General features: G+C 27.7%; 1 protein-coding gene and 2 long non-coding RNA genes across 4 annotated transcripts; 2 read left to right on the top strand and 1 right to left on the bottom strand.

Annotated features, from left to right (window-relative positions):
* The first annotated feature begins 291 nt into the window (after positions 1–291).
* LOC126844062 (uncharacterized) lies at positions 292–27,790 on the top strand. 2 transcript variants are annotated; one of them, XM_050581919.1, is made up of 13 exons: positions 292–376; positions 519–566; positions 822–851; positions 913–966; positions 1,631–1,655; positions 2,026–2,155; positions 2,477–2,540; positions 2,682–2,729; positions 3,863–3,892; positions 3,954–4,007; positions 4,707–4,731; positions 5,103–5,232; positions 27,526–27,790. In XM_050581919.1, exons 1-13 carry the CDS (start codon positions 313–315, stop codon positions 27,679–27,681), a joined length of 858 nt encoding a protein of 285 aa, XP_050437876.1. In that variant the 5' UTR covers positions 292–312; the 3' UTR covers positions 27,682–27,790. The 2 variants fall into 2 exon arrangements, with proteins under 2 accessions (XP_050437876.1, XP_050437877.1); XM_050581920.1 differs by lacking the exons at positions 4,707–4,731; positions 5,103–5,232 and adding exons at positions 26,326–26,350; positions 27,101–27,230.
* LOC126844063 (uncharacterized) lies at positions 10,781–13,701 on the bottom strand. Its single transcript, XR_007686529.1, has 6 exons — positions 13,656–13,701; positions 12,267–12,296; positions 12,176–12,205; positions 12,089–12,115; positions 10,966–10,990; positions 10,781–10,850 (listed from the first exon to the last, which is right to left on the bottom strand). It is a non-coding gene; the product is annotated as an uncharacterized LOC126844063 (long non-coding RNA).
* LOC126844064 (uncharacterized) lies at positions 24,422–25,497 on the top strand. The gene is made up of 3 exons (XR_007686530.1): positions 24,422–24,520; positions 24,664–24,711; positions 25,468–25,497. It is a non-coding gene; the product is annotated as an uncharacterized LOC126844064 (long non-coding RNA).
* Positions 27,791–27,964: the final 174 nt, after the last annotated feature.

A 27,964-nucleotide genomic window follows, 5' to 3' on the forward strand; every position in this document is an offset into this window, starting at 1 on the left:
GTCTGAACATTAGACTGAAGGTAGATCTAGTGCAGGGCTGACAAAATGTAGGTAATTTTTTGGCTGAATCAACAATGAACAATATTTATTCAGTTCGAACGCTTTACATACTCTTTGCAAATTAAATACCGAGGCCCTCCCGAATGTATGGCACACATTACATTATTGCTGTTTACTCTGTATGATCAGGTGTAGTTTCTGTATTTTTGCTAACGGATCGACATAGGTAACTCGATCTTCATTCGTTAAATTCCCTCACATTCCTACAGTTGATCTTAACATTTACCGCAATATACTCTTATCCGCATTATAATGGCAACTGTCAGTTATTACTTTATTGTTTTATCTGTCTGTGTTGTCTGTACGTTTGCAAATCGTACGTATAATTTATATTTCATTTTTATACCACAATTATTCATAGATACAATTAAATACCTAAATATAAATAAAAATATTCTATGATTTATACAACCAGCTATCATGTTTTCACAATACATTTATCGCTAATTTTTTTTTAGATGGATTTAAACCAGATGACTTAGTTCTCTTTGGAACAGATCTTTACGGTAATTACAAATATGTTTACCTTAACTTTACATACTCATAATATTATGTAAATATCATATTATCATAATATAATTAGAATACACCGAATACAAGTTAATAAAGTTACCACACTCTCGTTTACATTAAATTGAGGTAAATTATCATAATAGGGGCCTTATTCCTAAGTCTTATGTAATGTTAAAGTTATAAAAGATTATTAATAAAAAAACAATAATTTATGTGTTCGATTTAAAGAAATTTTTTTTTTATTCCAGGCAAGGGTATTCTGTCGTTGGTACCTCAAGGTAAAAGTAGAATAATATAAGTTCTAAGATGTATTGTTATTTTATAATATTTTCCTTGCAGATGGTAAAATTGTTACACCTGCGGGACCCCTTGATCCAGATCATATTAGTCCAGGTATTATGACATTTTTTATTTTAGATTTGAATAATATATAAAAAGGGATGGATTATTCTAGGATCAGATAAGTCATAGTTTCTTGGGGACTATTATTACTGAAAGTATTGAAATACCTTTTAAATAATCATTTCCATCACAATCTATGATAATACCTAAATGAACAAATCGGTCCATCGATTTGGCCCTTATAATTTTTAAGGTCTATTTTGTCATAAATTGTTTTTATTTTATTATTAAAAAATAGTTGTTATATATGTAACAGACATAAATATGCTGAGTATTTAGTTGACAAACATTTTTTCGATTGCAATAACTTGTTATTTATAATTTTAAATATATCTTCAAAATTATTTCACTATTGTATCAAATATATTTAATTTAAGTTTTCAAATTCTGAAAGAGCTTGTATAGTGGGGTTCAGTCATATTGTAGACGGTGAAGTCACAGGTTTAAAGAATTTGTTATAACCAAAAGTGACAAAGTCACTTAGTTTAACACTTTTCTATTGTACCAATTTTTATTTATTAAATTTAGTTAAACCTGTAATTTAACCTTTATTCAGTTTGAGGGAAGGGGTGAAAGAGCCATTTTTTTAAAAAATATTTTGTAAAATAATTTATATTGTATATTATATTTAATAAAATATATTTCTGATTTACAGATTCAATGTTCATTATAGCTAACCAGTGAGTATTCATATTTTTATCAACGCTTGAAAAACATGTTCAATTTGTTCCTTTACAGGGTCACTATTAGTTAAGCCAGAACTTTTGTAATAGGTGGGCCAGAAAGAGGCCAACATTTTTTAGGTGGGAAGGGGCAAGTTTAAACTCTATATTAACCCGTGGTGGATATGCCCCACACCGTCTTAAATCACATCTTATATTAGGTACATCTTTAATTGTTATATTGTATAACGAAACTGAATATAAAAAAGTAACTAAAAAATATTTCAAATTAACAAGTGACCTCCCTTATTTTTTAAGAAATACTATTGGTATTGTGCAGGATATTAAAAAAATTAGATTATAATCATTTTATTTTAATATCTTTTAGCCCCGATTATCCTGCTTACCACGATGCTCTCAAAAAGATTGAAAAGACCTTGTTGCCTGGTGATGATATATACAAATTAAGTTTTTCTTTTGAAGCTAAAGAACTGGACTTTGGACCTATAAGCGTTGAAGTAGGACACTTTAAACTTTTATCGTATTGATTGCGGCATTATGATTATATTATAATGTTATGGTACTGATATATAATAATATATAATTATAAATGATACTTCTTGGACTGAAAAAAACCCTTATTCTAAGAAGTATGAATAAAATAACATAATTACAATTGTCGAATAATAATACATTTACATATTTAAATAATCATAAAATTACAATAGTTTCATTTTTAATAACAATATGATGACATAGTAACAAAATAAAATCATTTTAATACAACTATATAATCATGTGATTTTCGTAAGTAATTGACCTCAATTACTTCTTTATAGGTATTGCCACATAGAGATGGATTAAAAAACGATGAATTAGCTCTATTTGCAACAGATAAACATGGTAATTATAAATACCTTAAATATTCATATTCATAATATTATTTTATGAACACAATTCATATACATAAATATTCTATGATTTATATAACCAGCTATCATATTTTCACAACACAATAAATTATCGCTAATTTTTTTTTTTTAGTTGGATTCAAACATGATTATTTAGTTCTATTTGGAACAGATCTTTACGGTAATTATAAATATGTTTACCTGAACTTTACACACTCATATTATTATTTAAATGTCATATTATTCTAAAAATATTCATAGGTGAACATAACATTTGGTTTTTGGGCGGGTCTAAATAATATAGTACATGTAATTTACTAAATCGAAATAATTAATACAATTAAAAAAAATATATTTTTAAAAAAATGGTGAAAAAATAGTTTTTCACTTTTTGAAACGTCTATTACTACAATTTTAAAAAATGTAAAACATCTTTAAACTATGACTTAATAAGCGTATTTGTTTATACTTCATTACATATAGACAATTCTTATTATTTTAGTCAATATGTATAGATGTTTAAAAGTGTTTAATTGAAAAATTGATTTGAAATTTTAAATCCTAAAGCCGCAATGGAAATATTTTTAAAATGACAATAATTTTTTTATTAGAATAGACCGAATAAAAGTGAATTAAGTTACCACACTCTCGTTTGCATACAATTGTGATAAATGATTATACTTATAGCGTATATTCTAGAATAAATAATAGGGGACTTAATTTTTAAGTATTATTTAAAACACCAAAACAAATTAATAAAATATAATGTTCCTTACTAAGCTAAATAAAATGCTATTGTTTATATTTAAATATATCACTAAGATACATTCAGAGCTGCCCCCATCAGATTCAAATGTACTATAAATGTAGGAATGAAGTAATTTGAAAAATATAAAGTTTTATTTCAAAATTGATAAATTATAAATTATTTGATTGGCGAAATTAGAAGAAGTATTATTATGTGTTTAGACCATTAAACTACTGTTTGGAATTCTCATTCTTGAAATATGCCATAAAATAATACAATTAAAAATAATAATGTGGTATTTATTCAAATCCCATCATCCCCTTTTGTTTATGGAGCACACAACTTTTTTCCAAATTTGACCAAGACATTCATTAGATTTGTTTTACAACATTTTTTTAAAGATAAAAATTAGAGTCTATTTTTTCTTATCAAAATCAAATAAAATATTCCATACCTAACGAATTTTTTATTACTTACTAGTACTATTATATAATTACTATTGTCAGTTAGTAATCACATAAATAAATTATGTGTTCGATTTAAAGTAATATTTTTTTTTATCACAGGTGAGGGTCTACTGTCGTTGGTACCTCAAGGTAAAAGTATAATAGTATAAGTTCTAAGATGTATTGTTATATTATAATATTTTCCTTGCAGATGGTAAAATTGTTACACCTGCGGGACCCCTTGATCCAGATCATATTAGTCCAGGTATTATGACATTTTTTATTTTGGAGTTGAGTAATATATAAAATAGTGATGTATTATTCTAGGATCAGATAAGTCATACTTTCTTGGGGACTATTATTACTGAAAGTATTGAAATACCTTTTAAATAATCATTTCCATCACAATCTATCATAATACCTAAATGAACGAATCGGTCCATCGATTTGGCCCTTATAATTTTTAAGGTCTATTTTATCATAAATTGTTTTTATTTTATTATTAAAAAAATAGTTGTTATACATGTAACAGACATAAATATGCTGAGTATTTAGTTGACACACATTTTTTCGATTGCAATAACTTGTTATTTATAATTTTAAATATATCTTCAAAATTATTTCACTTTTGTATCAAGTATATTTAATTTAAGTTTTCAAATTCTGAAAGAGCTTGTATAGTGGGGTTCAGTCATATTGTGGACGGTGAAGTCACAGGTTTAAAGAATTTGTTATAACCAAAAGTGACAAAGTCACTTAGATTAACACTTTCTTATTGTACCAATTTTGATTTATTAAATTTAGTTAAATCTGTAATTTAACCTTTATTCAGTTTGAGGGAAGGGGTGAAAGAGCCATTTTTTGCTACACCTAAGGCAAAATATTTCGGCACAGATATTTTATTATTTTGTAAAATAATTTATATTGTATATTATATTTAATAAAATATATTTCTGATTTACAGATTCAATGTTCATTATAGCTAACCAGTGAGTATTCATATTTTTATCAACGCTTGAAAAACATGTTCAACTTGTTCCTTTACAAGGTCACTATTAGTTAAGCCAGAACTTTTGCAATAGGTGGGCCAGAAAGAGGCCAACATTTTTTAGGTAGGAAGGGGCAAGTTTAAACTCTATATTAACCCGTGGTGGATAATGCCCCACACTGCCTTAAATCACATCTTATATTAGGTACACCTTTAATTGTTATATTGTATAACGAAACTGAATATTAAACAGTAACTAAAAAATATTTCAAATTAACAAGTGACCTCCCTTATTTTTTAAGAAATACTATTGGTATTGTGCTAGATATTAAAAAAATTAGATTATAATCATTTTATTTTAATATCTTTTAGCCCCGATTATCCTGCTTACCACGATGCTCTCAAAAAGATTGAAAAGACTTTGTTGCCTGGTGATGATATATACAAATTAAGTTTTTCTTTTGAAGCTAAAGAACTGGACTTTGGACCTATAAGCGTTGAAGTAGGACACTTTAAACTTTTATCTTATTGATTGCGGCATTATGATTATATTATATTGTTATGGTACTGATATATAATAATATAGGTATTGCCGCATAGAGATGGGTTAAACAACGATCAATTAGCCAAAGAACTAGACTTTGGACATATAACCGTTGATGAAGGACAATCTGAACCTGTGAGCGTTGATGAAGTACAATCTGAAGTCTAATCTTATTGATTGCGGCATTAATATGATTTTATTATTATGTTATGTTCCTGTTATATTTAAAATTATATTATTGTACTAAAAAAAAAAAAATACTCATTTTAATTGATACTTCTTGGCATAAAAAAGAAAACCATATTCTAAGAAGTGTAAATAAAATAATTATATAATTACAATTTTTGAATAATTATACATTTTCAATTTTAAATAAACATAAAATTACAATAGTTTTATTTTTAATAACAATATAGTGTCATAATTAAACAATAAATATATTTTAATATAAATATATGGTCATGTGTTTTTCATACGTTATTGACCTTTAAATACTTCTTTATAGCTATTGTCAAGTATAACATATGTCTTAGACAATTTTTTTGAGCTTACATTTGTTTTTATTTAGGTCTAGAGCAATTATTATTAATATTCAGTCTAATCGATCAAGTCAACTTGTTTCGCATTTTACCCTAGTCCCAAAATCTACCTGGAAAACTTACAGATTTATATTGATTTGAATAGTTTAAACTATTACTTGACTTTATTTTATATTTTCCAAATAGACAATGAGCACACATAAAAAACAATACCTTTATTATATAATTTTAGTTCTAATAAACATGTTTAAGATCCACTCTTTGGCATAAAAGCACAAACAATATTTACTTATATATGGCAAATAATATAACTCTTTTAATATCTTTTAATTAACTCATAATTAAGACAAAATATTACAATTTAGAGGTGTTACCCAGTTCGAGCTAACCCACGAAAATCCGTTCTCAATTCTCATGTTCCGACATATTGAAAACATAAAAAATAAGCAAGGTAATATTTTAAAACCGATCTTAACAGTTTTCCATAATAATTCACGATTCAATTTGTAAATTTCTTCCTAAAGTATGATGGTTTTGAATTGTTGTATATTTTAATGATATTTTATAACATGCTTCTCATAACTACAAAACAATAATAATAGTTATGAGTGGTAAATAATAATATTATTAATAGCAAATATAAATTAGTAAAAAAATACATTAAACTACTAATATTTATTTTAAAGACACATCAAGAAGTATATTAATTTCAACTATAGTCACTATTGTACGTACAAATAAAGGGCATCAATTTAGATCGATTGCAGGTCCCATAAAATCGTCATTGTTATAACTCAATAATGTTTCAATATAAATCTGTTGTAGTCTTTGTTTTGAAGTTAAAGGCAAACGTAAATATTTCATAAGAACCAGAAACAATAGCCATTTCTATGTTATAGCGTATCCAACCAATGATGAAATCAAAAATCTAAAATAAACTCTCAAGTTATCAGTAAATATTTATAACGGAACAAAAATTATAAATCTGTTTCCTACGGAATTGAAATCGGACCATCCTAAGTACGAATACAGTCGATAGTTTGTTTAGTTTTTTTGTCTAAAACGTAAAAAAAAACCGACTAAATATTGGTATGAATGCTATAAAAATAAGTTTAATCCAGAATAAACGACAATCTAATAGAAGAAACACAATAATAATAAAATGTATAAATTGTTGGATTACAAGTTATCTATAACGTACAAAATATAAATTTAAACTGTCTGCCTGGTATTTTAATAACATGGTTTTATGTTTGTGAGTTTTTATTGACAACTGCAATTTCATTTGTTACTAAAAATTTATACAACTAATTTTGGTGCAATTTTCGGTAGTTAGAGTAAATTTGTTTTTGTAAGTAACAAATTATTTGAATTATTTTTGTAAAGTAGCGGTATTGTGTAAATGAAAATAATTCATAGTACAAGCATAATACGTTAAAACCGAAACCCTGAAACTACTACCATTTAACCTCAAATACATTTCATATTTTTATAATTATTTCTAAATGTCTATAATATTATTACAATATAATTTTGTTTCCACCCGAATATATTTAGCTACATTAGAGTTAAACAAAATTGTCTGTATTCGACTATTGCACAAGGTGTGTTGCAATGTAAACAAATGATTAATGTCTGTTGCCTGTTGGTATCAAACGAATTCAACTTTATCATTGCTCTTTAGCAAAAACTAGTTGTTTTCATATTTCGTTTTGTCGTTTGTATATTTAAGTGTTTGAACCATTTTTCTTAAGTTACTGCAGCAATGTAAACACATGAAAAATATTTAACATTTAACACAGTACAAAAAAAATGTATAGTTTTGTTTTTGGTCGAAATAAAGTTTTCATTAAAATTATTTTAATATAGCTGTAATATTATCCCAGAACATAGTAATATAATTTATAGGTCTTTACTCAGTGGCGGATTTCAGATGGCAGGGACGATGGGGCAATCGCCCCCCCCCTCCCATTCGGCCTAGTTTATGTGTGTTATGTATATTTTGAAAACGTTTATAAGTGCATTGTAATAAATTGTTATTATTAATAACCAAAGCTGGCTTATATCTTTACTGGCTACTGACTTTACCCTTTTACTCATATAACCATAGTGTCCTAAAAAAAGTAACCATTAGGTTCAATAAAATTCCTTAGTTAGCTCCAGCTGTGTAGTACGAGTACCTCTAATTTTTGTTATTTTTTCTTTATTATAGAGTAAATACAAAAAGAATTATATTTTTTATCATGTATTATAGTACATATCATTTATGCTTATCTGACCTACGAGTGGATCTTAAATATGTTTATTAAAACAAAAATTATAGGATAAAGGTGTTTTTATTTGTGCTTAATATTGTATATTTAACCCTCGCTTCGGCCCCATCAACCTAGCCTCATAGATGGCTCTATGGACTGGGCTAACTTCCGCGCAACCATCGAACAGAAAATACAACTTAAAACTCGACTTAAACTCCCAAATGATATTGAAGAAGCCGTCCAAAATTTCACTAACATAATACAATCAGCTGCCTGGAACTCATCTATCAAAAAACATCCCAAACCCCAAAACACCACCCTGGTCCCAATCCATATCCGTGAGCTAATAGCAAAAAAACGGCGCGCCAGAGCTATATGGCAACGCACCCGACTACCATCCGACAAACAGATATTTAACAATGTTGCATCGTCTCTTAAACGAACATTAAACCGTCTAAGAAACGACAACTTCACCTCCTGGATTTCTTCACTTACTTCAAAGGATGGTTCCCTGTGGAGGGCTACGCGAAATTGTCTAAAACAAAAACCCATCAACTCTCCCTTAAAAAAAGATGACAACTCTTGGTGCAAATCAGACGAATAAAAGTCTGAACTTTTCTGCTCGCACTTGATAAATGTCTTTCAACCCCACCACGACATCTCTAACAACGTATTTGTAAAGCATGTCAATAAAACCTTGACCTCCCCTATGCCTCTCTACTTTGCTCCCAAACCGTTCACTCCGGGCGAAATCCAATACCATGTTGGACCGGTTTCCTCTCAAAAAATCTCCGGGTTTAGATTTAATCACAGCCGATGTGGCTCGCCAACTCCCCAAAAAAGCATATATTTTTATTAAAACGAACAGATTGATAAAAATAAAAAATCAAACACTGAAATTGTTTAATGAATTTCGATTACAAATTTTTGGATTTAAAACATTTGTTGACATTTGAAAAAAACTAGGTCGATACTTGTTTTGCGTATTCGACTATCTTACATGACAAATGTATGCTGTTATAATAAAGTTTCAACTTAATTATTGTCCTTTAGCAAATACAAGTTGTATTCATATTTTGTTTTGTCGATGGTGTATTTAAGTGTTAGCAATGTAAACAAATGAAAAATACCTATGGTTGTTAGTAGTTACAATCTATAAAATTTAACATTTTCAACAATGTCATTTTTTACACAAAAAAACGTATAGTTTTGTTTTTGGTCGAAAACAAGTGTTATTATCACATAACAAACTAATATAATACATGCTAAGGCGTAACCTTTAATCATACAACTATAGTGCCTTTATATATTTAAACGTGATTTCAATATTATGTTTACACAAAAGCAATCGATTTATTTTCTTACATTATAATATACAGTATTTTACAATAATTTGTATAGTTTTATTTTATTCTTTTCAGAAACAAGATGTTTTTCACAACACCTGTTTTCCATTAAAATAACAACAAAGAACTGTAGGTATCATACATTTTTAAGTTTTAACATAATGTATTACAAAAGCTATTAGAGTTTTTGTCGAAAACAAGCTGTTTTTTAAAGTATTCAAATTTATATTATTTGTGTACTTAAATGTTTGAACTATTTATTTTCTTGTATTGTAGAACCCTGATTTTACAATAAAAAAAAAAATGAATTTTTCAATTGTTTCCTACAATACATATTATCATTGATTATTATAAATATTATCTATAATCTATAATATTTATAATTAATAATAATATTTATTGAATAAAACAAACCTTTAAATATACCAAACCGATATTTTTGTACTTATTAGGGGAGCTTCATGTGGTCTGTTTTTTGACGTTTTTAACAAAAAAGCTAAAGAAAATGTCGACTTCTTAGGAGGGTCCGATTTGAACTGTGTAAAGGTATACGAGTCGAATTTAACTAGGTCTTGTAGGAATAATTTAAAATTTTTGTTTCCAGATTTAATTTGGTCTTTAATTACAAGACACTGACATTTTTAAATGAAAATGGGCTTAATCTGCTTAATGTACATGGAATTTGATGATACTAAATATCATATATTATGAGGCGCCTAGAACAAAATTGGTATAAGTGACATTTCGTTGATTTTGAGGAAGTCAAGCTAGGGTTAAGTGATTTGCTACCAGATCGTAGCAAATAATGAATAATTCACTTATATATTATCTTTACCACCATAAAAATGGACAATTTGTAATTAAGCTGTAGACTTGACTCAGATTTTGTAAAAATGTCTGTAGGTAAAAATCTGTGATAAAGATAGTTTTCCAAGTAATTTTTGGGACTGGGGTAAAATTCGAAAAAGAAGTTTTGGCTTATTAGACTAAAGTTGCTCTATAGACGGAAATAAACTAAAGTATCTCATAAACAAATAAGCACGTAATTGGTTGAGGATTGCAATAGCCACAAAGAAGTTTTTAAGGAAAATTAGGAAAATACCAAAAACACATGATTATATATTATATGATTCAAAATATTTTTATTGTGTTATTAGAACATTATATTGTTATAAATAAAACTATTATAATTTTATGTTTATCTAAAATTTAAAATATATAATTATTCGCCAATTGTGATTACATTATCTTTTTTCAAACTTTTTAGAATAAGGTTTTCTTTTTTCCCCAAGAATTATCATTGTCTTTGGACGAATATAGTTCCAAATGTTATTTCTGCTATTTTGAAAGTAAACCTTTTTCCGTACCTGTTAGCTTCTTTTATCCCCTTTGCTAGAAGCTTAACGATAACATCCATATAGGCTTTATGATCTTTACTAAAAGATAAGTAAAATAAAATAGTTCAAACTTTTTTTTTAAATATCCTCTCAATTGTATTAAATTATATTGAAATATGTCTATTAGAGCGTTGATAAGAATATAAACACTCACGATTGTTTTAGAATAAACACCGCTTCTGTAAAGCAGAAAAGTTTTTAATGAAATATATTATATTATGTAAAATGTTTTACACAATTGTAAAGTATCTGTGTTGAAATAATTTTCTATAGGTCTTGCAAATCGTGGACACTCCGAGGGGTGAGTGGGAGGGGGGGGGGCACAAATTAAATTAAGGTTTAAATTACAGTTTTTACTAAATTTTTAAAAACCAATTTTATCACTTTCGGTTATCGAATGAGGAAATAGTGCTTAAAAATTATAAGGGCGAAAACGCTGGACCGATTCGTTCATATAGCAAGTCTATGAATATTATTGTCATGGATTTTGATGGAAATGTTTATTCAAAAGGTATTTCAGTACTTTCAGTTATAATAATTCCAAAAAAAATCTATGATCTCTCTGATCATAATATAAACTATCACCCCTATGCCCCAACCTATATATAGAGTGCCATGAGACATTCAGAATGCTCTATGGGTACAATAAATGGTATTCATTTTTTTTTAATTTTAAAATTATTTAAAATAGAACTCGTATCTCATTAAAAAATTGTCTTACACAAAAAATAATGTCAGATTTGAAATCGGGAGAAAAAATCTTGCTGAATTGATATGTAACAAGATTTTTTGGTATCTGGCCACATTTGCGTCTACCAAGTGGCCACTGAATAGCCAGCATGTGACTAAAACCAACATGTGGCATGCGACACATAATTTAATATAAAATAATTCTAACGACTCTGAATTGAGAATAAAATTCTAACCGATAATGATGTGTCCTGTATCATATTATGTTGGTTTCGGTCACACGCCGGCCACTCAGTGGCCACTTGGTGGACGCAAATGTGGCCAGATACCAAAAAATCGTGTTACATATCAATTCAACAAGATTTTTTCTCCCAATTTCAAATCTGACATTATTTTTTTCTGTAAGACAATTTTTTAATGAGATACGAGATCTATTTTAAATAATTTTAAAATTAAAAAAAAAATTAATACCAATTATTTTACCCATAGAGCATCCTGAATGTCTCATTTGAAGCTCGGTAGAACTTTAAATGACACCCTGTATATATATATTTTACTTAACTATATATTAAATAATTTTATATTACCTTGATTAACGAAACCTGGATCTACCTCTGCAATGAAAAAAATGATAAAATTTTACATAAATCTAAATTTAAAAATACCATATTTACTTGGATCTTTATTTTGCGGATTTATGCCATCTGCAAGAAAAGTAATATATAATAACATTTTATCCGAGAACCCATATTATTATATTATTACCTTTTTCTACAAACATTATAAAAGCCGTCTCTGGAATAAAAAAAAAGATATAAATTTAACAAGTTAATTAATTATGTGATTACCGACCGACTATTATACTAGTTAATATTAAAAGATTCAATAAGATTCTAGTTTGATTTCGATAAAAAACAATAGACTCTAATTTGAACCAATAAACAAAACGTTTTTAATAAATCTAATGAATGACTTCGTCAAATTTAGAAAAAAGTTTCTGGTCCATAAATAATAGGGGATGATGAGGTAGATTTTTATTTTATAGCAAATTTCAGACAGTTTGAGAGGTCCAGCCAGTACTTAAATGGTCTATACGCATTATAATACTATTCCTAACCTCGCCATTCTAGTAACTTATAATCTTTCAATTTGTATTCAAATCTTCTTTATCCTTATAATATAGTACATTTGAATCTATCTTATTAATTTGAACAGTACAATTAATTTATTTTACATAAAAATGTTTTTCTTTATTTAAATCAAACTATAATATAGAACATAAAATTTATAATTTACAATATTTTATAAAGCGTTATTGGTTTTTAATGAATTTTTCTTATAACTTAAGCAATTTTTAACAATTAACTCAGTAAGGAACATTTCATTATAATTTTTTTTTCTAAACTCAAACTATTTTGTAACCTTAATTTGAAATAACACTTAGGAACTAAGGAACTAATACAATTAAAATCTACTCCGTGGTCGCAATTTCAAATCTATCCCATTTCAAAATTGTTAGTATTATATCAGATAAAATTAATTATAATAAATCAACGTTCGGGGATCATTATAAGAATGCACTATTTATATATTCTATTTAGTTTGTTAGAATCATTGATAGAAAACCGCATTTTGGAGATTATTTTCTGCTTGCGATTAAAGAAGTTACAAGTAAAAAAAAAATTCAACTAAAAAAAGTCAAAAAATAATTTTTTTACAAAATCAATAAGCCGATTAATTAATTGAATCAAATTTTTAAAACATCAATTGCTTTGAAAGGAACCAAAAATAACTACAATTTTAAATAATGTTTTTTCTAAAAAGAAAAGCGTAGACTCTCTGGTGAGCTCTAATAAATTTATCAGGGACTTGGTTGCAAAGATTCCAAGATTTTCTTTTTAGTCAAAAATTAAATATGATTAATATTATTTAAAATTGTAATTATTTTCGGGTGTTTTCAATGTAGTTGACGTTTTAATAAATGTGGTACAATTGATTAGTAAATTGTTCTTGTAAACAAATTATTTTACTAATATATATAAATATATAGATAACATATGCAAAGCTTAAGTTCGCTTATGATTATCATTATAATAGTATAACATTTACATAATATTATGAGTATAGTTAATATAGTTACATAATTTTAATTACCGTCAGTTAATTTATAGATAGCCATGGCATCTTTTTCGTATGAATCTAAAAAAAAAAAAGCGATAAATGTAGTGCAAGAATACAATGTGTTGCTTAGATAAATCATAGACTAAGTTAGTAAATAGTATATTGTTGATCTATGGGTCGTGGTATAAAAATGAAATAAAAATTATACGTACCATCTGCGAACGTACTGAAAACGCAGACAGATAAAACAATAAAGAAGTATCTGATAGTTGCCATAATAACGCGACTGAGAGTATTAAACGTTAAGAACAACCGTAGGAATGTGAGGGAATTTAACGAATGAAGCTCGAGTTACCTATGTCGACCCGTTAACAGAACTATAGAAACTACACCTGACCATACATAGTAAACAACAATAATTTAAAATAAACCAACACAAATGTAATGCGTCCCGAATATTTGGGAGGGCCCTCGGTTTTAAATTTGCTAAGAGTACGCCAGAAAGACGATAAACCACATTGTTAAGCGTTCGAATCGAATAAACATGGTTCGCTGTTGATTCAGCCGAAAAATGTCTCACTTTTTTTTAGCCCCGCGTTAGATCTACATTCAGCCTAATTTTCAGACCTTCAGTCCTAAAACTTAGCTCGAAAAAGATAAATATAGTCAAATGTTTCCTCCCTTTCTGTGGGATAGGGTAGAAATTTGCGGACTTTGACTACGGATAGGTTTTTGTTCCCCAAAATGTATCTTTAACTATTACTATAGCCTTTTTGTAGAGCTTCTTATTTTCACAAATTATTAGCTAATAGCAAGTTACAAAAATGCATGCAGTTTTTGTTAGTTATTAATAAAAAAAAACTATAAAATGGAGAGATCGGCCGGTAAAAGAACTGTCAAGAATTGATATCTGTTATAAAAATTCAAATTCGGCGTATAAATAAAACTTGTTTGGGGTGAATCTAGATTAAAATTTTCGAGGGACAGAAGCCTTTCAGTCTAAGTACAATCCGAATTTTCATATACGAGCAGAAAAATATCGTGCGCGTGTATTGTTTAAATAATAACATGTTTTCAAATAAAACTAAAAAAATATGTAGGTTACTCATGTACAAATACATTGTTTTGAAAAAACAGATATGTGTAACGTTCTGACGATATAGACTCATCTGCTTTAGTTATTGTAAATTACAATTCAATTAAAAACATGTCAAATTTAAGTTACGCCTATGTAAAATAATCTGTTGATATCGTTCCAAAAGGCTTAACTTAACTTCAACATGTTCTTAATGCTTTTTTTTCACAAGCTCAAACCCAATTAAGCTATCAGAATATCACATACAATTATTCGTTTCAATCAACACTTTTGTAGTTATAAGAAATAATGTAAATCTTAGCTTCGTTTCTAGCTTTTTCTATCGCTGGCAAAAAAAAAAAATCCTATCAAGCAAAATACTAAATTACAGTTCTTTTGAATTAATAATTTGGTTGTTGTTATTTTATGTCACAAGTATGTATATGGATACTTGATCATATTGAATGTTATTTTAAGGATTGAAAGTGATGTTACTATAATAGGGTATTTGTAAAATATTAGATTGACTTAAGCTGAAAATCAAGTGTTTCCTAACTTTTGAACAACTTGCATAATTACATGTTTTGTTTTTCAAAGAGTAAATTATTAATTAACTAATTCCTCGATTTTTAAGGATGATTAAATGTAGGTATAGCAAGAAAATAAAATATTCGTTGTTTTTAAGGACACTTATTTTATGTTTGAATTAACATTTTAATTGTTTATCAAAACAGGTATGTAATTTTACATTTTTTTGGTCACAAGTTATTAACAGGAACTAAGTTTATATATTTACAATTATTTTAAAATAGTTTAATATTATTACATATTAATATTGTTTGTCTCCTGGATATAATTTAGCTTTATAATGAGCTTATTAGAGTTTAATCATAATTTTATGTATTCGACTATTTCACAAGGACTGCTGCAATGTAAACAAATGATAAATGTCTTTTGTCAGTTTGATATCATACAAATTCAACTTTATTATTGTTCTTTAGCAAAAACAAGCTGTTTTTACATATTTCGTTACCATGTCGCTTATGTATTTAAGTGTTTGAAACATTTTTCTGAAATTTCTGTAGCAATGTAAACAAATGAAACATACCTATGGATGTTAGTTGTTACAATTTATTAACATTTTTAACATATATTATATTTTTTTTTAAATATATGATTATTATCTGTTATAAGACAAAATAGGAATCTTAATGTACATTTATTGAAAATGATAAAACATTATTAAAAAAACGCTTTCAATGCAAATCTGTAGATGGTAAATACTATATCAATCACCGATAAAAGCGATTGAATAGGCAATGGCGTAATTAAACAACTTAAATGTGTACTTTAAATGTGTATTAGGGGGAATATATTTATAATAAAAATATGAAAAAATCATTTCAATACACATATAGCTAGAATTCAAATAAAAAGTGTTTATATGGTTCAGTATACAGGGTGTCCCACAAAGATAAGACAAATTAAATAACTTTTGTTCAAGCGAATATTTGTGAGATTTTGGTTAATTGAAATATACAGTTTTGTTTTCAATTAATAATTTGCTTATAGATTACAAAGGTGCGTAAAATATTTTATTAGGTATTAATAAAAATCACAAGGAAATAGTGTGATCGGCCGGTAAAAAGAATTGCGAATAAAAATAACATTAACAATAATCTTTACAACAAGATTTAAAACCACGATTTAAAATGTACTACGAATTATGCATCAAACCATTATTGAAAAATGTGTACCAGTTTTCAGAGTACGGTTAAATTTCAAAACAGTTGTGTTCGATAGAAAATACACAGGTGTAGAGGCCTCTACTAATGTCAAGGTGGATTTTGTTTGGTTACTCTATACACGTCTTATGTATTAAGTCTATTAACTACAGAAATCTAAGTAAATTTAATATTGACTTTAAAAGTACAAAACCAACAAACAAGCATCATATTTGTGTTGAAAATAACATATTTGAACACTATAATTATGTGGCCTTACTCTTCCCGAAACTGAATTCCGAGAGCGAAGGGACAGAACCCTTTCAGTTTGAGTACAATCCAAGTTTTCACACACAAACAGAAAAATATCGAGCGCGTGTATTGTTCAAATAAATAATAATAACACAATTTTATATTATAATAAAAAAAAAATGTAGGTTACCCATGTACAAATACATTGGTTTGAAAAAAACAGATATGTGTAACGTTCTGATGACTTAGACTCAACTACTTTAGTTATTGTAAATTACAATTCAATTAAAAACATGTCAAAGTTAGGTTACGCCTATATTTTTTTTTTTTTTTTTTAAGTGCATTAGGGCATTATTATTTAAACGAATCTTTATAAATATAAATCAAAAGAGTATTAATACATACATATGAGTAAAATATATATTTACATATACAAAACATGTGTAGGGTTCTACTTCCAGTGAAGTAGTCCCATTCTTAATCTAATAATTAGACTAAGTCGAATGGCTTCATCATTAGTTGGAATATCAGCTGTACAGAGTAGGTACAAAATAGGTTCGAGAACACTACCTTGAGGTACTACCAGCTGATATACTCTTCCAGTTAGTGGTCGCTTCCTCGTATCTAACACGAAACTGTCTTTCAGTCAGATATGATTTGAGAAGTGCACACCACGTATGTGGGAGCTGCTCTTGCAGTTTTAGTAATAAACCTTTGTGCCAAACTTTATCAAAAGCTTGGGCCACATCAAGGAATACACCATAGCAGTAATTTTTCTCTTCCAACGCCTTACTGATCACGTTCGTTACGCGATGAACTTGGTCGATGGTCGAATGTTTATAGCGGAATCCAAACTGGCGATCTGGTATTAGTTGTTTTGCTTCAATAAGTGGGCTAAGACGCTTGAGAAGAAGTTTTTCGAATAGTTTTGACATGCATGGTAGAAGCGATACCGGCCGATAAGAGGTGGCTTGTTCGGGCGGTTTCCCAGGTTCGAGCAACATAATTACCTCCGCTCTTTTCCATTGCAAGATGGCGTTGAAGATGTGAGTAAGGTGGATGATTGCCTTCTTAGGTAGCTCTTTAAGGATGCGTGGACTTATCTCATCGTATCCAGGTGCCTTTTTCGCGTTGATGTTGGTATCGATTTCATGGGCTACTTCAAGTGGTGTAAAGTGCCGTATGATTTCTCTTGTAGAAATGAGTGGCTGACATTGAATGCTGTCAAGTTCAGAAATTATGTCGTTTGGTTGAAATACACGTTCGACATGATGTCCGTGTACTTCAGCTTTATCTTGTTCACTGCGCGCCCAAGTGCCATCTTCCTTTCTGATGGGTGGTATATGAACGCGAGGTCTTTTTAATCGTCTCGTGGCTTTCCATAACGGGTAATCGGAATCGGCTGTTGCAGATAAGCCACACAAATACGATTTAAATGTTTCATTTTTCACTTCTTTGATTTTATCATGTAGCAATTTGCTGATGGGTGTCGAGTTCTGTGCCAAGTTCGTCTTGATCGACGCTTTTGTCGAACAAGCTCTCTGATTTCTTTTGGATAGTTGAACTCGCGGTCGTCGCCTTTTTGAGATTCAGGTGATGCCGTTTTTGCCGCTTCAACAATGTCATTAGTCAGTTTATGTACTGCTATTTCAATGTCTGTTGACGATTTTAACCGCACAGAAGAGTGATAGCTTCTTCCAGAGTATTTCTAAACAGGGACCAGTCTGTGTATTTGTTTGTTAGAACATGTTTTCATAATGACATTTGAGCTTAACGATAATAACACAGGGATGTGGTCGGACGTTAGCTCTGTTAGTCCTTCAGCTTCAACATAATTAAGAGGAGATGCCTTTAATTACGAAGAAGTCAAGCAGGTCGGGGATTTTCTTGGAATCGGTTGGCCAGTAGGTTGGCTCTCTAGTAGAAATTATTTCAGCGTTTATAGTGTTAGCTACTTTTAGTAGAGCACGCCCTTTCGGAGTGATCAGTCTTGATCCCCAGTGAGAGTGCTTGGCATTGTAGTCACCACCAGCAATGAATCGTTGTCCTAGTGTTTGGAAAAATGCAGTAAATTTAATTTCATCTGCACCTTCTTGCGGTGGGCAATACATAATACGCCTATATAAAATAATCTGTTGATATCGTTCCAAAAGGTTTAACTTAACTTCAACATGTTCTTAATGCTTTTTTTCACAAGCTCAAAATCAATTAAGCTATCATAATATCACATACAATTATTCGTTTTATCAACACTTTTATAGTAATAAGACATAATGTAAATCTTAGCTTCGTAACATTTTCTATCACTGGCAAAAAAAAAAATGGCATATCAACCAAAATACTAAATTACAGTTCTATTGAAATAATAATTTTTAGAATATTGATTAAATGTAAACAATTCATATAGTTTTTATAATTTTCTATTTGTCGAAAACACGTTGTTTTTCAACAAATTTAATTTTCTATTTTTACTAGTTAAAACTATTGTCTTGCATTTATTAATATTTTATTTAAACATTATATGATCTGTTATATTTTACAAACCGAATTTTATAGTTTTTTATATATATATTATCAATATATATATATAAAACAAAAAATTGTTATATATATATTATTCAATATATATTATCATTGATTATTAATATTATCTATAATATAGTATATATAATATCTACAGTATTTATAATCAATGTTAATATGTAATGAATAAAAGAAACCTTTTCAAGAATACCTAACCGAAAATATTCTACTTATGGCAGTTTCGTGCAGTCGGTTTTTTAACGTTTTAGGCTAAAAAACTACACAAACTATCTATTTTTAATTTTTTTCTTTTCTCGTGTAAAATAAATTGGGTATTAATGTTTTAGCATTTTTTTATAGTAGCATTGTTTTGGTGGACAAACAGTGTAAAAAAAAAATCCTGAAACCCTACATACAAGAGTCGAAGTACAGTTAACATTTTACATTGAACATCCCGCCAATACATATTCTAATCCGCTAATAATTTGACAAAAAAATGAACGAGTCTATAGATGATTTATCATTTATACCGTTTGTTCAACAAAAAAAAAAAAATGTAAATTTATGAATATATTTAAAACTTTATAGTTAATAATTAAAAAATTATAATAATTGAGCAACCACATACGCGTTTAATTTCTTTGTTTTGTAGAGTTGTCTTAGCGTAATTTGTGTGGGCAGAAAAATATCGTGCACGTGTATTGTTAAAATAATTGTAATATATTTTAACATATTAACATATGTTAACATATTTTGATATTAAACTAGAAACATATGTAGGTTACTCATGTACAAATACATATAGGAAAAAACCAGATGTGTAACGTTCTGATGGCCAAAGCTTAACTACTAGATTGGAAAATAAATAAAATGTTTTATCAACCATCAAATTGCAAAATTACAATTCTTTGGAAATAGTAATATGGTTGTTGTTAATTCGTAACACAAATGTTCATATAGACAATGTTATTTTGAGTATTAAAAGTGATGTTATTGTTATAGAGTAATTGTAAAACTTTAGAAAAACTAAAGCAAACCACAGAAATAATTACTCCCTCCCCTAACAATAAAAATAAAAATTTAAATAAGTATAGTTACGGTGCAGTGCGGCGAGTGGATCACACCAACGACTTTCTGCCTTCTAGAGCTAAAATAAGGGGCCCTAACTAGGACTAAAAGCTACCCTGTATCTACCCTAAAATATCTCTAGAGACTCTTTTTAAATTTATATAACTGCCCAAAGAGCAAAAGGGCCTGTCGTAATGAGTGCTTGCTTTACTAAAAATGGTAGAACTATAATGTTATCTATCAATAATTGTGTCTAGTTCGAATTTCAGATTATCAGCTTTACGTAAAGTTTTTATGTTTAATATTGACCTGAAAACTTATAATTTCTAAACAAATTATCTTACAAAGATTTACTCGTTGCACTATTTTTAAAGCTAGTTGAAATGTATACAATATATTTTGTATAAACGAATACATTACATATTGTAAAAAAAAAAATATGAAAAAATATATGAAACTCGTTTAGGGTAAATCGAGATTGAAAATTCCAAAGGGGTCAGAAGCCTCTTAGTGTATGTACATTTTAAGTTTTAGTACATGAGCAAAAATATATGGTGCGCGTGTATTGTTCAAATAAACGTGTATTTTCATATTAAATAAATAAGAGATAGATTTAATAAGTCCATGTAGAGAAAGTTATTTTGGGTATTAAAAGTGATGTTATTATCATAGAGTAATTGTAAAATTTTAGAAAAACTAAAGCAAATTACAGAAATAATTACTCCCCCCCCCCTATCAATACAAACAAACATTTTAAATAGGTAACATACATTAGTTTAGGGAACAGATTGGAACTCATCCCGGTCATCGAAAATAACGTTAATGTAACTTGTTTCAAGGTCGAAATAAGTTTTAGTCCAGCTAAATGTTCATATTTGCTACAACCTATTGTAAGAATGACACGTAGTTCATATCCCACTATGTCTATAGATTGGATGCTAGTTCAATATTTCAGAATTATAAAATCATTAATATTTTAGTTGCCATAAAGGATATATGATTTTACTGTTTTTTACCAAGAGGTTCTTAATAGAACTCGATTCAAAAATAGATTTTATTTATTTTTTTATAAATGGTGTACAATGGTGTGTATAAATGTAGTTCTCTGTTTATGAGAATGTTGTTTAAAACATATTATTTAATTAATATTTTAGTAAAAACTACAAAAATGGCATTACAAGGGTTTAACTTTTGCTGCATTAACATGATTTTATTTAATTATCCAGTCTGCTTAATAATGGTGGATAAGTGTAATATATGATATATAGTATAAAAATAAACGAACTAAACAATACCAGTTTCAATGTTAAGTAACGGCTATTACTTCAATGTAGAAATTATAACAAAAACCTTTAGGCATTAGCTACTTTTAATTTTCAACATTATAAATATTGTCATATTTTTTAAAAACAATTCGTATAGTTTACAAATCAATTTTATAGTTTTTGATTACATTATTGATGTTTAAGTATGCTATGGTGCACACAACCAAAATGCACTAAAAAATTAACCGGTTGTTTTTTAATTGTATTATGTTTTATTCTTTGTGTTTTGAAATGCTTAAAAAATGTGTTTGTATGATAGTACTCTCTATTGTTACATACATTATAGTGAATACCAATTTTTACAAAAATCAAAAATAAAGGTTCGATTTAAAATATTTGTCATTTGTGTACATTGCAGCAGTCATTGTAAAAAGTGCTGTATTTAATGCAAAAAATCGTCATCGTGGCTTTTGTACAATACGGAAAATTCAACTAAAATTTAAATGGTAGTTTTATATTTTTATCTACTAATTATTAAATATACACTAGCGTTTTAGTGTACCTATAAAAAAAAATTAAACATTTCCTCCGATCCAAGTCAAAAAAATGAATATTTAGTGAAATTATTTAAATTAAATTATTTACCATTATAAATCGAAAAAATTCAGTTCAACAAAAATACAAAAAAAATTGGTTTCATAGAGTATAGTTTGGCTACTTAATGTGTATTATTTTATTTTTTTTTATAATCACCAAAAATTAACAAACTAAGTAATACAGTATATATGTTGTAATATCTTTTCAGAGGAATAAAAAACAAATAGAAAATTAAAACTTTGAAAAATTGAAATTTTGGATCTAAACATTTTCAAATGGAAGCATATGTTTTTAATTCCATAAACGTGTAGTCTATACATTTTAGAGAATGTCAGCGTTTAACTTTAAATTTACACCAATTTATTCGTTTCGCCAAATCCGTGTACCATAGGATTTGGCGTAATAGACATATTAAAACATAAAAATAAAATTAATTTGTTTTATATAATTACTTATACTAACTCAACGATTTATTAGTCATCGCTGAGTGATGACTAATTATTATTAAATATGGGATATCCTCTTCTATTATGAATAAAAAACTATTTATAAACAAAATATTGGTATGAGTGCTATAAAAATAAGTTTAATCCAGAATAAACGACAATCTAATAGAAGAAACACAATAATAATAAAATGTATAAATTGTTGGATTACAAGTTATCTATAACGTACAAAATATAAATTTAAACTGTCTGCCTGGTATTTTAATTACATGGTTTTATGTTTGTGAGGTTTTATTGACAACTGCAATTTCATTTGTTACTAAAAAGTTATATAACTAATTTTGGTGCAATTTTCGGTAGTTAGAGTAAATTTGTTTTTGTAAGTAACAATTTATTTGAATTATTTTTGTAAAATAGCGGTATTGTGTAAATGAAAATAATTCATAGTACAAGCATTATACGTTAAAACCGAAACCCTGAAACTACTACCATTTAACCTCAAATACATTTTATATTTTTATAATTATTTTAAAATGTCTATAATATTATTACAATATAATTTTGTTTCCACTCGAATAGATTTAGCTACATTAGAGTTAAACAAAATTGTCTGTATTCGACTATTGCACAAGGTCTGTTGCAATGTAAACAAATGAAAAATGTATGTTTTCCGTTGGTATCATACAAATTCAACTTTATCGTTGCTCTTTAGCAAAAACTAGTTGTTTTCATATTTCGTTTGTATATTTAAGTGTTTGAACCATTTTTTTTTATAAATTACTGTAGCAATGTAAACATATGAAAAATCTTTAAAATTTAATACAGTACAAAAAAAATGTATAGTTTTGTTTTTGGTCGAAATCAAGTTTTCATTAAAATTATTTTTACATAGCTGTAATATTATCCCACAACATATCTATAACATTTATAATCAATGATTATGTATATTGAAGAAAACAAACCTTCACACACCGATAATTTTTATTCAGCCCAACCTAACCCGGAAATATAATTAATTATTCCACCCTAAAAAGAATGGGCCTCTATATGGTTAAATACATTTAGTTCAGCTTCATAACTGTAGATTTTGTATAATTCTGAAATAAATTATCCTCCGTTATTGAAAATAATATAAGACATATCGAATAAAAAAAGAAGAGAGCTTAATTCAATTAACATGAGTGAAACCGGAATAAAATGAGAAATTTATCAATATTATTCATGTAAACTATAATTATTTTTAGCCTCTTTTTTGTGGTAATTTTCTTTTTTTCTTTTATTTTTTTAAAACTGATCATGATCGGTTTGTAGGGTTACTTCCCTTCGTGTTTACCTAACCACCTAGGCGTTGTCCATTATTTTGTCCAACCAAAGGCGAATACCAGTACTACCAGCCGGTTAAGGCAATCCTTTTCGCCGTGACCGCTTGGCACGAACTCGGATAAGAGCCCGGACAAACCCAAACAATTTCCCAAACCCTATTCCTTAGAGGGAGTGAAAATTGTTGTCTATATTTATCTTTTTCCATCAAAGTTTTAGGACTTATGGTCTGAAAATTAGACTGGAGGTAAAACTAGTGCAGGGCTGACATAATGTAGGGAATTTTTTGGCTGAATCAACAATGAACAATATTTATTCAGTTCGAACGCTTTACAATATGTTTTTTCGTTTTTCTGGCATACTCTTTGCAAATTAAAAACCAAGGGCCTTCCCAAATGTTTGGCACACATTACATTATTGCTGTTTACTCTGTATGATCAGGTGTAGTTTCTGTATTTTTGCTAACGGATCGACATAGGTAACTCGATCTTCATTCGTTAAATTCCCTCACATTCCTACAGTTGTTCTTAACGTTTACCGCAATATACTCTTATCCGCATTATAATGGCAACTGTCAGTTATTACTTTATTGTTTTATCTGTCTGTGTTGTCTGTACGTTTGCAAATCGTACGTATAATTTATATTTCATTTTTATACCACAATTCATAGATACAATTAAATACCTAAATATAAATAAAAATATTCTATGGTTCATATAACCAGCTATTATGTTTTCACTATACATTTATCGCTAATTTTTTTTTTTTTAGATGGATTCAAACATAATTACTTAGTTCTATTTGGAACAGATCTTTACAGTAATTATAAATATGTCAACCTTAACTTTACATACTCATAATATTATTTAAATGTCATATTATTCTAAAAATAATCATAGGCGAACATAACATTTGATTTTTGGGGGGGTCTAAATAATATAGTACATGTAATTATTAAGTAAAAATAATTAATACAATAAAAAAAAAATAGTATTTTTTAAAAAAATGGTAAAAAAATATATTTTTACAAGAACAATTTACTTTTTGAAACGTCTATTACTACAATTTTAAAAAATGTAAAAAATCTTTGAACTATGACGAAATAAGCGTGTTTGTTTATACTTAGCATCATAGATACAATTCTTATTTTTTTAGTCAAAATTTATAGATGTTTAAAACTATTTAATTGAAAAATTGATTCGCAATTCAAATCCTAGAACAAAAGCCGCAATGGAAATATTTTTAAAATGACAATAATATTTTTATAAGGATATTGTTTTTTTTTTATTAGAATAGACTGAATAAAAGGTAATAAAGTTACCACACTCTCGTTTGCATACAATTGTGATAAATTATCATACTTATAGTGTATATACTAGAATGAATAATAGGGGACTTCATTTCTAAGTATTATTTAAAGGTTATAAAAAAAGTGTGAGTTGAGAACCAAAAAAAATAGACGAAATATAATGTTCCTTACTAAGTTAAATGTTAAAAATTGTATTGTTAGTATTCTTAGTAATCACATAAATAAAATATGTGTTCGATTTAAAGTAATATTTCTTTTTATCACAGCCAAGGGTCTTCTGTCGTTGGTACCTCAAGGTAAAAGTATAATAATCTTATATAATTGATATAATTTTATTTTATAATATTTTCCTTGCAGATGGTAAAATTGTTACACCCGCGGGACCCCTTGATCCAGATCATATTAGTCCAGGTATTATGACATTTTTTCTTTTAGATTTGAGTAATATATAAAAGAGTGATGAACTATTAAATGATCAGATAGGTCATAGTTTTTTGGGAAACTATTGTTACGAAAGTATTAAAATACCTTTTAAATAAACATTTCCATCAAAATCTATGATAATACCAATCGTAGACTTGCTAAATAAACAAATCAGTCCTGCGTTTCCGCCCATATACACTTTAAGCACTATTTTGTCATTAATTGTTTTTATTTTATTATTTAAAAAATAGTTTGTATACATGTAACAGACATAAATGTGCTGAGTATTTAGTTGACACACATTTTTTCAATGGCAATAATTTGTTATTTATAATTTAAAATATATCTTAAAAATTATTTCACTATTGTATCAAATATATTTAATTTAAGTTTTCAAATTCTAAAAGAGCTTGTATAGTGGGGTTCAGTCATATTGTGAACGGTGAAGTCACAGGTTTAAAGAATTTGTTATAACCAAAAGTGACAAAGTCACTTAGTTTAACACTTTCCTATTGTACCAATTTTTATTTATTAAATTTAGTTAAACCTGTAATTTCACCTTTATTCAGTTTAAGGGAAGGTGTGCAAGTGCCATTTTTTGCTACACCTTAGGCAAAATATTTCGGCACAGATGTTTTATTATTTTGTAAAATAATTTATATTGTATATTATGTTTTATAAAAAATATTTCTGCTTTACAGATTCGATGTTTATTATAGCTAACCAGTGAGTATTCATATTTTTATCAACGCTTTACTAGGAAAAACATGTTCGACTAGTTTTTTTACAAGGTCAAAATCAGTTAAGCCAGTAGCGGCACCAGAATTTTAGCATTAGGTGGGCCAGCCAGAGGTCAACATTTTTTTGGTGGGGGGAGCTAGTTTTAAGCTAGATATTAACCCCACATCTCCCCTAGATCGCATCTAATATTAGGCACACTATAACGAAACTGAATAATAAAAAGTAACTAAAAATATTTCAAATTAACAATAAATACTTAATGTTTTAATGTTCCGATTCATATATACAAAAAAAACACACAGTAGGTATGTCTTTTTTAATAAAACAACAATATGAAAAAGATTCAATGTTAAGTGTTGAACGCATAATGTTACAATATTTTTGTAATCTTTTAAGTCATGAGACCGTTTTTTTATAATGGATTGTAATTTATTTTATAATCAAACAAATTATAGGTGCCCGTAGTTTATCACACTACCAATAATTTCTATCAACTATTGTGGGGGCTATAACAAATGAAGTAGTTTATAGCTGGGTAACGTTTTCAATCGCCGATTTTGTTATGCTTTAGCTTCGTTATTTTTTTTAATAGTGTATTATTATTATTCAACATATTACAATATAATTAATTACAATCGAGAGCAAGCAACCTACCTCATTTTATAAGAACTTATATGCCATGCACAGGATATTTAAAAAATTAAATTATAACTATTTTATTTTAACATATAATAGCCCCAATCATCCTGCTTACCACGATGCTCTCAAAAAGATTGAAAAGACCTTGTTGCCTGGTGATGATATATACAAATTAAGTTTTTCTTTTGAAGCTAAAGAACTGGACTTTGGACCTATAAGCGTTGAAGTAGGACACTTTAAACTTTTATCTTATTGATTGCGGCATTATGATTATACTATAATGTTATGGTACTGATATATAATAATATATAATTATAAATGATACTTCTTGGACTGAAAAAACCCTTATTCTAAGAAGTATGAATAAAATAATATAATTACAATTTTAAATAAACATAAAATTACAATAGTTTTATTTTTAATAACAATATGATGTCATAGTAACACAATAAAATCATTTTTATATAACTATATAATCATGTGATTTTCGTAAGTAATTGCCCTTAAATACTTCTTTATAGGTATTGCCACATAGAGATGGATTAAAAAACGATGAATTAGCCAAAGAACTAGACTTTGGACCTCTAACCGTTGATGAAAGACAATCTGGACCTATGAGCGTTGATGAAGGACAATCTGAACCTGTGAGCGTTGATAAAGTACAATCTGAAGTTTAATCTTATTGATTGCGGCATTAATATGATATGTTACTGGTATATTTAAAATTATATTATTGTACTAAGAAAAAAAAATACTCATTTTAATTGATACTTCTTGGCATGAAAAAGAAAACCATATTCTAAGAAGTGTAAATAAAATAATTATATAATCACAATTTTTGAATAATTATACATTTTCAATTTTAAATAAACATAAAATTGTAATAGTTTCATTTTTAATAACAATGTAATGTCATAATTAAACAAGAAAAATATTTTAATATAAATATATGATCATGTG

Source organism: Adelges cooleyi, unplaced genomic scaffold (assembly GCF_023614345.1).
Source record: "Adelges cooleyi isolate 19-005CV unplaced genomic scaffold, UGA_ACOO_1.1 ACOO_flye_CR_arks_rails_tigmint_CR_PRNA_61, whole genome shotgun sequence".
In the NCBI taxonomy this organism is placed as follows: domain Eukaryota; kingdom Metazoa; phylum Arthropoda; class Insecta; order Hemiptera; family Adelgidae; genus Adelges; species Adelges cooleyi.